This window comes from Filicampus tigris, chromosome 1 (assembly GCF_054856515.1).
Source record: "Filicampus tigris isolate MCC_2025a chromosome 1, RoL_Ftig_1.0, whole genome shotgun sequence".
Classification (NCBI taxonomy): domain Eukaryota; kingdom Metazoa; phylum Chordata; class Actinopteri; order Syngnathiformes; family Syngnathidae; genus Filicampus; species Filicampus tigris.
In genome coordinates this window covers 981,633-993,774 of record NC_141217.1, presented here as the reverse complement: position 1 = coordinate 993,774, position 12,142 = coordinate 981,633, and the positions used below count along the sequence as shown (strand labels likewise).

At 44.5% G+C, this 12,142-nt stretch overlaps 1 protein-coding gene across 17 annotated transcripts in view; it reads left to right on the top strand.

Moving 5' to 3' along the window:
- Positions 1-12,142, top strand: part of plxnb3 (plexin B3) — a 243,701-nt gene that overhangs the window by 123,930 nt on the left and 107,629 nt on the right. For all 17 annotated transcript variants that reach the window (XR_015088842.1, XR_015088845.1, XR_015088843.1 and 14 more), the window contains 7 exons: positions 1,646-1,825; positions 2,290-2,418; positions 2,501-2,601; positions 5,017-5,149; positions 5,227-5,386; positions 5,506-5,614; positions 11,386-11,494. Coding sequence is in view for 13 of the 17 variants with exons in the window: in XM_086046166.1 (XP_085902292.1) it covers positions 1,646-1,825; positions 2,290-2,418; positions 2,501-2,601; positions 5,017-5,149; positions 5,227-5,386; positions 5,506-5,614; positions 11,386-11,494 (921 nt within the window). In the remaining 4 variants the exon portion in view is untranslated. The remainder of the gene's footprint in view (positions 1-1,645; positions 1,826-2,289; positions 2,419-2,500; positions 2,602-5,016; positions 5,150-5,226; positions 5,387-5,505; positions 5,615-11,385; positions 11,495-12,142) is intronic.

Here is a 12,142-nt window from a genome sequence, read left to right as displayed (position 1 = left end):
AGCGCCACAGGAATGCCACAGAGCTGAACGCAGGTGGAAAAGAGACAGGCTGCAGGTGTCCTATCAAATCCTAAAGGACTGCTGGCGTCGTTAGCAGAGAAAGGTGAAGGAGTCCAAGAGAGACCACTTGCCATGTCTGATTCAGGCAAATCGCCAAAATACACAGGCTCTATTTGAAACAATTGACTCTGAACTGATGACCCGACGATTTGCATGGACTCGTCCCCTGAAATGTGCGATAGATTCTTATAGTTTTTCATTGACAAGGTTGCTACAGCTAGGGCTCTTGTTTCGAACGCCAAATTTGACCCCTCTGTCCACGTGCCTTGTTCAGCAGTGTTTGATTCCTTTGAGCCGGTTTCTTTGACATTTTTGGAGGATGTGGTTTGCCATATGACGCTAAAATTACAACTGATCAATTGATCAGCTGCGTCATTAAAATCTGCATTTGTGATAAAATATTTATTTTCTCAGTAGTGAATCACAACAACAACAAAACACAGTTCAGAGGTCGTGGGTTCGATACCGGCCCCGGCCTTCCTGTGTGGAGTTTGCATGTTCTCCCTGTGCCCTGTCCCTCCCACATTCCAAAAACACGGGTTAATTGATCATTCTAAATTGCCCCTAAGTGTGATTGTGAGTGTGTATGTTGGTTCATCTATGTGTGCCCTGCGATTGGCTGGCAACCAGTTCAGGGTATACGCCGCCTCCTGCCCGCTGACAGCTGGGATAGGCTCCGGCACGCCCACGACCCTTGTGAGGATAAGCGTTTAGGATAATGGATGGATAATAATAATGATAATAATAACAATAATAATAATAATAATATTAACAACAATAATAATAATCATAACAATAATGACAACACAGGCGGCACGGTGGTCGACTGGTTAGCACGTCCGCCTCACAGTTCAGAGGTCGTGGGTTCGATCCCGGCTCCGGCCTCCCTGTGTGGAGTTTGCATGTTCTCCCCGTGCCTGCGTGGGTTTTCTCCGGGTACTCCGGTTTCCTCCCACATTGCATGTTAAGTGTATTGGACTGTCTAAATTGCCCCTAGGTGTGATTGTGAGTGCGGATGTTTGTCTCTGTGTGCCCTGCGATTGGCTGGCTACCAATTCGGGGTGTCCCCCGCCTACTGCCCAAAGACAGCTGGGATAGGCTCCAGCACGCCCCGCGACCCTTGTGAGGATAAGCGGTACAGGTAATGGATGGATGGATAATTACAACAATAATGCATCAGTTTTATACACTTTTCTGGACACTCAAAGACGCTTCACAATGGGTACATTTTTCATGTACTCGCACATTTACTCTGGTGATGGTAAACTACGTTCTGTAGCTAAAGCTGCCCTAGGGTAGGCTGATGGAAGCATGGCTGCCAGTATGCACCTCTGACCACCACCAAACATTCAGACTCAGCCGTACAACAGTGTGAGTGACACTGGAGGCAAGGTGGGTAAAGTGTCTTGCCCAAGGACACGACGACACATGACTCAGACACAGCAGTATTCAAACAGCCAACCCTTCAGTTACTGCACGACCCGCTCCACCCCCTGATCCATGGCCGTTGATGATGATGATGATGATTATGATGAAGGGCACAATGCAGGCAGCTGCGTCAAAGCTATTGTGTGTGCTGTCGCAGGTGTCCGTCTCGGAGTATCTGTGTGGGTGGGAGCACACTCCGAGCCCCATTGGCAGTGTCGAGCCTCTCCAAGCCACGCCCACCTTCACCGCAACAACCCAGCTGACTGCTGTCGCCACGGCAACAGAAGCCGGACACACAGTGGCCTTTGTGGGCGACCGTGAGGGACGACTGCACAAGGTGACATGCTTTGGCTAGCATTAGCACTAGCAAGCTTGTGTATTTAAAGGGCAGTGATTATGTCATACTCATGGCTTGGCACGGGTGGGTAAAGTCTTGTGCACAAGGGCCTTTTTGACTTTTAAATGATGAGCCTGGTCATGTGAAGATGACAACTTGATGAAGATGTGTGTGTAAAATAGTTTAATAATGAAAACCTTATATTGTTTATAACTTATTTAACTTAATCATGACTTAATTATTTAATTAACTAATTAATTAACTAGCCAATTATGGCATTTCTTAATGTGTTTTTTTGGACTTGTTATTTACAGTAAATTACGCAACCGTCACATTAATGTAACAAGTATTACAGGACTCTTGATAATGTAAATGCTAGGTGGGCCAGATTGAAGAACGACACAGACAGCAGTTAGCTCGCAGGCCTTGTTTGTGATCATCTGTAATGTTGTTGCAATGCGTAGGTGCGGGTTCGGTCCGATGGCTCTGGCGAAGTGTACGGGAGCGTGATGGTGGACAGTGGCAGTGCAGTCAAAGCTGACCTTCTACTGGACACCAACCAGCAGAACCTTTTCGTTCTGACCAATAGCAGGGTGTGTGAGAAATGTCAGATTTACAAGGGTGCCATGTTGCTCTCTGCTGTCTTCCTCCCAAATTAACGGACATATCTCTTAGGTGTCCAAAGTTGCCATGTCATCATGTGAGCGCAACACTGACTGCCAGTCTTGTCTGGCCACCAGGGACCTCTACTGTGGCTGGTGTGTCATGGAGGGAAGGTAGGATGTCATTCAGTGCGTCTCCAACCACCAACAGCCACCACCACAATTTTTTTTAATTCATTAATTTCAGGCAGCAGTCAACATGGACAAGGCAACCAAAACATAATTATCAAATCAATACTTAACTCATTCAATGCCAGACATTGTTCTCAAATGGGAAGTACCGGTGCGAGCCATTTTTGACCATTTTGACAAATTTTTGCAGGTCTACAGAAAATGTAGTTCTGTATCTATATAAACATCGAAGCCACCAAAAGAAGGCTTTGATCCTCTTCTTTCATCAGAAAGAAGTATGTTTCTACCCTTTACAATTCTTTGGGTGATCCCTTCTCTCCTGTCGATATGTCCGGGGGGAATTTTCCACTTGTACGCGGCCACCACGATCTCGTGCCTGCAGGTGTCCACGTTACAACATCCCTTTCTTTTCAAACAGGGACGACAATGAGACTACGTCATCTGTCTTTGATTTGAAAAAGCGCTGTTGTAGAGTGGGCTTGCTTCTGCACTCTAGCGCGTCATGTGGCGTCACAGTAGAGCATACACATACACTGTTGGGAAGGCTATGTCGATAGCTGTGTGCAACTCTTGACTGTAGATCTGGTCAAATTTCTATCTTACCGAAGCTGGGGGCGCCGGCCATAGCGCCACTTCGTGGCCAGGATGCTCGGAGAGGGAAGGCACGGCAAGATGGCGGAATAAGGAGGAGGCCGGTAGCTGCTTGATCAATTTAATCCAACAGTTTGGTAATAAACATCCTATGTCAACAGTGTCCAATAAAGTCCAATATTAAAAGTATCCACTTGCTTAATATCCTACAGTGGTGGGCCAGGAGGTGAGGTGGCGTACGGTAGTTGGAAGCGTCTTGCATATTTAGGTACGTGTGCTGTAGTTACGTGGATGCGGAGGGGAGCTGAGTGTAAATGTGGGTTCGTATTTGTGTCTGTGTGTGTGTGGTGTGTGTGTGGTCTCTAAAACAGAGAAAAGGAAACCGGAGTTACAAACCAAACTTAAGATGTTAATGTGCTCATTGTGCTCATCCTATTCACGAAACAGATAGACACATTAACAGGTGAAACAAGCCAAAATGACACACACTAGGATAACATAGCATCAGCTAATGCTAACCGTTGCGCACATTCGTCATTAGCAGGAGGACTTCAACTTCACCAATAAAGGACAAGACACTCTGAAAGGCGACACTACTCACCTCTCATGGACGCACACTCGGGAGAGGCACAGATAAACTTGTAAATGTAAACAAACTTGACGAGTCGTAAACCTCGATCGGGAGGCACGCTCCAACTGCGCAGTAACTGGCTCCTCTAACTGGCCACGCTCGCTCTCACTCTCTCTCTCTCTCCGCAAAGTTACAGAGGACCCAAAACTAGCTGCCCGAACATCGCCTGTTCAAAACAGAAAACACATGAGTCTTTTATACATGCACTCAAGCGCCAGAGCTGGGCATTTTACTAAAAATTGAGCATCTGTCATTCGTCATCCGTCTGCAGAGTGGTTACCCTTCCGTTGTCCGTCATTCGCCTTTTTTTGGGGGGCGGGGGGTAGGGTGGAAATAGTACCCGCCTATAGGCCGGTCCGCCTCTGATTTTAAACGGGCTTCCGTCAGCGATTCCGACGGCAAACTTCTATAGCACCCGTCTTCATGGATGGACCTGGCTGTTGTGAAAATCTGGCCACTCCAGCCATCTAGTGGTGATTTATCATACTAAAATCCCCCCCAAAGCCTTGAAATGTATTCTGATGCTGTGCCATGTCCTTTATTACATTTAGAAACAAACAAAAAAAAACATGCAGTGTTAATACTGGTTGGCACTCACGGGCAAGGACGATGCAGACGTATGAATACGTTTCGGCATTTAATGGGTTAATTAAAACCTGGCCTGAAAAGGAGTGGGGAAAAAGAAAACGGATTTAGTCCCACTCCTATTCACATTAATATTCAACTTAGAACATTTATTTAGCTCCTTCCAGCAAGCTTTACTGTAAAAACATGAATTGCTTTAAACATAGAACAACAGTATATTTGTAAATAGGAAAAATACGATTTGTTTACTGTAACACAGCAACAAAAATGCATGCCTACAATGGTAATGGAAGCTTCAGAAAACAGGTTAGCCATAATTGGTCGTTACCTGAGCCGTGAACAGTTGTGATGTCATTTTTGGTCGACTATGAGTGACAAAATGGCCGCCACCAGAGATGGCTAAAAACTCTTATTCCACAAACCCAATATTTATCAGAATGCCTTGTTTCAACTAGTGGGCCTGCATAGAACATATTCTTGAAAAAAATATGTTTGGGTTGCCTTTTCCTTTAAGTAGTGCTATGGATCGGATTAAGAATTGCAGCCTCTTTTCGTCACCAGCAAAAATGTCTGACATTTGTGTGGTGCAGATGCTCCCGCAAACATGAGTGTCAGCGCCATATTCGTCCCAATCACTGGATCTGGAGCTTTGACTCGACCAATCAGTGTGTGTCGGTGCAAAGCGTGCACCCAGCCAATCAGAGCAAAGATGAGCAGACTCAGGTAGCTTGGACTAGAATAATGGTGATTTATGACTTTGGTCTGAGAAGTCAGAGGATCATCCTGTTGTGATTTCCCAGGTAATGGTGTCACTACCCCTGCTGCCAGTCCTGACAGTGACCGAGTCACTTTCCTGCATCTTTCATCATCTTCCGCCTCAGCCGGCCTTAATCACCGGAACCAGCATCAACTGTCAATCACCTGATCCAAAGCTCCTCCCACCACTGCCCACAGGAAGTGGTGAGTCCAAAAAGCTCTTAAAGTAGTTACCAAAGGGTTACCTTCTGCAGCCATGTGATGCTTACTTGCTCACTGCAGCTATACGTGTTCTCTTTCATCTTTTGTATTTGATGATGTAGATCACGTGATTGTGTCTGTGTCGGTGACATTTGGCCATGTGATCATCAGCACGGCCAACATAACCTTCTATGACTGTGAGGCTGTCTGCCAACTCAACCAGACTTCCCAGTAAGAGAACACTCTAACACATTCTTTCACATTTTCTTATTGTTACACATTGTAGCCCTTCTTGCACATTGTAACACATTCCAACATTTTGTTACACAACATAGCACATATGTCACAACAGAGTTCTAACACAGGGCATTATTTTTACACGCTGTAAAACAAATTTTATAAGACATTGTTGTGAATTGTAAACCCCATAGCAGTGTTACAACATACTGTTTGTTACATGGCCACACAACATTTAATGCAACAATGTTGTGGCATTGTGCAATATACTTTCACAGGACATTGTTATAAATGCTAGCTGGTTATATAATAGACTTACTTACGGTAACGCCCTGTTACATACCGTCACACTGTGACACTGTAGCATAATTTCCTAATATTGTTAATCAATAGTAACACACTATTCTTATATACAACAACACATTGTTACATAGCATTATATGCTGCGGCCGAATGTTAAATGTCATTACCCAAGATAGAGTACCTTAACACACTGTACATACAATATACTGTAATTACGTGCAGTCACAAACAGCGACACCGTTTTAACACATTGGTATACACTGTAGCATGCGTTGATAATCCCTCTTTGTGATTGTTCGCAGATTATAAAATACACTTGCATAAAGTAACATTTTTATGAGTGGCAACATACTGTTAAGACTTAACCTGTTACATTTTCTCCACATGGTGAAAGTGCAACTTATCACATACAAGATATCACATAATTGCATACAGTATATCACACTATAACACAAAATTGTAATTGTTTTACAGTACTGTAATTAGCAGTGATGGTGAGAGGATGTTCGTCCATGAGCCGTCACCTTACTGTGGTGGAGGGGTTTGCCTGTCCCAATGATCCTAGCAGCTGAATTGTCTGGGGCTTTAAGCCTCCAGCAGGGTCAACCATGGCAAACAGCTCGTAGCTGAGGGACCAGACCAAGCATGGCTCACAGACCCTTAATGATGAGTTACAATACAAAAAGTTTAATACAAAACAGGTATGGGCATACTTATTGCCCCCCAACCTGGTGCCTGTACAATGGGGTTCACTCCGGTGGAAGAGAGGGTAGCCTCCCTCCGCCTTAGGGTCGGTCCAAAAAGTTCCCTGATGGGATTCACAATTCCAAATGACATCAAACGGATGATCGCTTTGTGGTGTGTATGAGTCCAAAGTAAGCATTGTAAATGTAGGTGTAAGTTTCAGGGTAAGTGTAAGAGTACAAATATAAGTGTAAGAGTACATGTAAGTGGTTGAAAGACTATATGATCACCTACCCCCCCCCCCCCCCCCCCCCCCCCGTCTGTGTAGCAAACAACTGACTTCCCTCTTGCGCATCCATTTAAACACACCTGATATGTGCGCATCAATCAGTGAACAATCCATGAGTCTGCCATACTAACAACAACACGTAGGGAGAGTAATCGTTCCATATATTCCAAATCACAAAAGTACATAAATATCCATAGTAAGTTTAATATAATAATATATAACTTAACCTAATCCAAAATAAAGCAATGTGGCAAATAAGGAAATGTGGCTCCAACATTCCGGCACCTAATTGTTAACCGGGAAAAATGACATATTTTAACGGAGCCAATCAGTGTTAGATGCGTGTAATAATCAAAATGGTATCAACAGTGCATCTGTAATAATCGAGTGATATTGTAATTCATTACAGCCAAGGGAATTCAAGTACACATTTTTTTTCTTTTTTTTCTTTTTTGTTTTTTGGGTAATTTTTTATAACCCGAAGTTCTCTAATTTGTTGTCCTTTTTGTCACTACCACAGGAAATGCAGTACATGCTGCAACATCCATTGGGTGATAACGGGGAACTCACATTGGTGTGCTAGTGGGTGTGGATGCATAGTATCAGTGGATGCAATGAGATCTGTCTGGATGATATGTTGGTGTGCATGAATGAGGGCACAATTGCGTGTGATTGTCAGTGAATTGAGTGCCAACTGTTCAAGAACAGTGACACAGTTTATAGCTCAGTGTTCACCACTGGCTCATCAGCTTTTGGCTTTTGGCCCGAAATTCTATTCTGTTTCCAAAATTAAGCAGATCTTGTCCACTGGTCTATCTATTTCACTTGCTTTGGTCTTCAGAAGAACTCTGTGAATAAATCCTTTGGAGTCTGGTATTGTTTTGATGATTCTTTCCATGAGCCAAGAGTTGCGTGGAGCTTGGCTGTCCACAATGAGAACTACATCTCCTGGGGAAGTTTTTCCTTTTGGAATTCCATTTTTGACGCTCTTGCATCACTGTCAAATACTCCTTCGTCCATCTTTTCCAGAAGAGGTCTGCACTATACTGCACATGCCTCCATCATCTTCGAGCAAAAACATCATCCTTGCTGAACAAACCTGGTGGTAGAATCGGTTTTCCTTTCAACTGAATGAGGTGATTAGGTGTCAAGGCCTCCAGATCGCCCGGATAATCTGATGCAGAGGTGATTGGTCGGTCATTCAGTATTGCCTCCACTTCACAGAAGGCTGTGTGCAATTATTCATCATCCAACTTTTGCTGTCTCAGAACAGAATAGAGAACTGTCTTCACTTGCTTGATCAATCGCTCCAAAACACCCCCATGGTGAGTGCCATGAAGAGGATTAAATCTCCATGATATGCCATCTTGTAGTAAGACCTTGTCAATCTTGCTCCCATTCAGCTGGTTCAGGGCTTCCTTCAGCTCACGAGCAAAGCCTACCAAGTTGGTGCCATTGTCTGACCTGATCTCCTTTACTTGACCTCTTCGGCAAATAAATCGTCGAAATGCATGAATGCAAGAATCTGTGTCCAGGGAGTGAGCTACCTCTAGGGTGGATGGCTCGGCAGGCCAGACATGTGAATATGACCCCATACCTTTTTACAGTACCACGTCATCTCTACACTTCGATGGGCCCGAAGTAGTCCATCCCGACATGTGTAAAAGGAGGCAGGTCTGGTGTGCTACGATCGGTGGGAAGGTAGGACGTCATTTGCTCTCCTACTTTCCCACGCTGACTTCGGCACACATTAAATTGTTGGATGATGGTCCTTGCTGAAGAGTTTGCTCTCAGCATCCAAAATTTCCATCAAGACTGGAAAACATATGATTTCTACCATCATGTTCAGTTATTTCATGGATGTGGGAGAGTATCAGTTTAGACACGTGGCCCACTTATGGGTAAACGGATGCTTCACCTCTTCAGGCAATGCTGATCTGCTCAGTCTTCCTCCTACCCTCAGCACACCATTAACCAGGACAGGGTCAAGTCTGTAAATAGCGCTGCACCTTTTGACTGTGGAGACCTTCTTTAATGTGTTAATTTCATCATTGAAGCTATGCATCTGTTCAAAGCGCTCAATAACCTCCTCTGCTTGGGCCATGTCATCCAGGGTAAGTCTTTGAGTGATCAGATTGTCTTTAAATTTTTCCATGTGGTCATTGCGTCATTTGTGTTTTGTTGCTATAATCCACCTGTGCACAAAATACCTTTTGTGCTCGAGTCCTTTCTTGGCCCAAACACTGATGCACCTTTCTAAATTTCAGAATCCATGCCACAGATCTTTTTAGGTTTGTCCACTTTGAGAAGTGCTCAATAATCATGCATGTAGGACTCTTCTGTCCCTCCACTACTGTGCTAAAAATAATGGCATGGTTTCTCACTTCAGGGTCATCGTCGATCTTCCCCAACTCTTCCACCGAACTTGGCCACTGCGCCTCTGGCTTTGAGAGGAAGTCAGGGCCTGATATCCACCTTTTCGATTGAAGCAGAGCACCTGCTCCTAGGCCACGTGATGCGTCATCCGCAGGATTGAGGCGTGAGCTGATGTGTCTCCATTGCGACACATTGGACATGCCTCGAATGATGGAAACTCAGTTGGCCACAAATGTCTGAAATCTTATGATGGTGTTTGTGATGTACTTCAAAACAGTTGTACTGTCCGACCAGAACAGTGAATTATCCAATTTAAACTGAAACTCTGTTCTCAACATTCTGTCCAATTTAACAGCCAGGACTGCAGCAACAAGCTCCAGTCTTGGGATGGTTGTCTGCTTTAGAGGAGCCACTCTAGCTTTTGCCATCACGTAAGCAGAGTGGATGTTGTTGCTGTTGTTGGTCAGTCAGAGATAAGACACTGTTCCATATCCAGTTTCACTAGCATCGCAGAAATGGTGTAGTTGTGCTGCTTTTATCTCACCAAAATGGATTAGTGTGAGACATCTATGAACATGAAGGTCATCCAGCTTCTGCAGCTCGGCCACCCACTGCTGCCAGGAGGGAGAGGAGAGGGAAGTCTGGGCTTCGCTGCTGAAGCCGCTGCCTGCGGATAAGCGGTAAATAATGGATGAATGAATAAAGATGGACTCAGTTTTCCCTTGCCCGGACCCGGGTCAACGGGGCATCCCTCTAGAGCTAGGCCTGTAAGTGTCGCACCCTTGGCAGCAGTTTGATAATTGACTTTCTGGTCATGTCGTCGAATTTATGGCCGCATGTTTTGGACACTCAAGTAAGGAGAGGGGCATAGTTGTCAACTGATCAACCACCTGGTGGTTGGCTCCGACGGTGGGGGAAGATGCTAGTCTGACCTGGCTGACCCGAACATATCGTGAGGGTTTGATGGGAGCATCTGGCCCTGTCAGAAAGTATTTCAACTGCCACATCTGGCAGAGCTTTGTCCACGTCCCTAGCAAGGCGGGGGACACTGAGTCATGTTCCGTGCCTCTATTTTTGCCGATCAGAGTTGGGGTTATAAGGTGGTTGGTGAGTGTCGTGGCGGCAATCCCAGAACCCACTGGTGGACACTGGCTGTAAGGCAGGCCGTCAAACTGAACAAGTAGTCTTATTAGGCCTTTATGGCCGATTGGAAACTGGAGGCAGTTGACGGGTACTGGCTGGCCAATTGGAATGCAGTTCGGCAAAAAACTCCGGCGTAGGAGGAGTTTTTTCAAGGCCATGGAAACTGACTTCCGGACTGCTTGGAGGAAATTCTGGTCCACCATCCATTATCTCACTGCAGAAGCAGTGCACCATTAACACTTTGTATAGTGGAGATGGGGCGCTGCTGACCTCGACATGGGATGTTGTGAGTTGGTTCGGATAATATTTGAAATACCTTCTCAATTCCACCAACACGCATTCCTTAAAGCAAACAGAGTCCGGGGACTCTGAGGTGGGCTCTCCTATGTGTGGGGTTGAAGTCCCAGAGGTGGTTAAAAATCTCCTGGGAGGATGAGATCCACCCAGAGTTCCTAAAGGCTCTGAATGTTTTTGAGCTGTTCTAGTTGACACGCCATTACAACATCGCACGGACATCAGGGACAGTGTGTGGATTGGCAGACCACTTTTTAAGAAGGTGGACCAGAGGATGTGTTCCAACAAACATTCCTTTGGAATGACCTTTCATTGGATGTTAGCAAGCACCCTCTCTGTCCATTTTTAATACCCATTTGGAGACACATTTCTATTCGTTGGCTTTTGTCTAACATGACACGGCTGTTTTCCGGTGTCTATTGTGTGTAGTGTTTTGTGTTAATTTAATGATTTCACTTGTTGTATTATGGCTATTTTTGTTGTTGTATATAAAGTGCTTTGTTACAGCTGTAGCTGTTGTGAAATGCGCAATATAAATAAAATTGTATTGTATTATTGTATTGTATTGTAACTACAGAGGGATCACACTCCTCATACTCCCGTTAAGGTATTTTCAGGGGTGCTGGAGAGGAGGGTCGCTCGGATGTTTGAAGATGATAGAAATTATATTTTTCAGGTGTCTGGCATGTGTCGTCAGTGTGTGGAAGTGTAATTGGTGTCCTCTGGAACAGCAATGTACGCACCACGACCAGTGTCCTAATGAACATACTACCCTCAGCCAGAAAGTGAGTCTGTTTGCCTGTTTGTCCCTTTGTATTTCTACATGTCTCTCTATTTGTCTCTCTGATTTGTTTTTTTGGCTGTCTGTCCATTTACAGTAGCTATCTCTCTGTTGAACAACCGGTTTGTGTACCTGTGTATCTGTTTATCTGTCTGAGTTGGTCAATTTGTCTGTCAACCTGTTTGATTGTTTGTCTACTTGTCTGTCTGTCTATATTTCAGTCTGTCTAAAGGCTAGGTTGACACCGCAGGTCTAATGCTCAATTCAGATTTTTTTGAAAAAATCCAATATTTTTGTGTAAGCGTTCATATTACATTTTAAATGCGTCTCCAAAGTGACCCGCATGCGCAGAAGAGACGATGTCACTCACACTTACAGAGCTAAATATGGATGCGGATGCAGCAACTCGCGCGTGTATAGCATTTTCTTTTACATAAATAAGAAAAATAATTACAGTAAACTACAGTAATCTTTTGCTACTTCACGGTTTGAATTTTTGCGGCCTTAGTGCATCACAGGTTTTCAAAAATCACTCATCAAAAAATAATAATGAAAAAAAATACAGCCATACCAGCAGTCATATTGCGGAAAGACATGTTGTTTCAAAGAGATAGTTGACTCGGAGGCTTTCTACATACCCAAGGCAGTACAA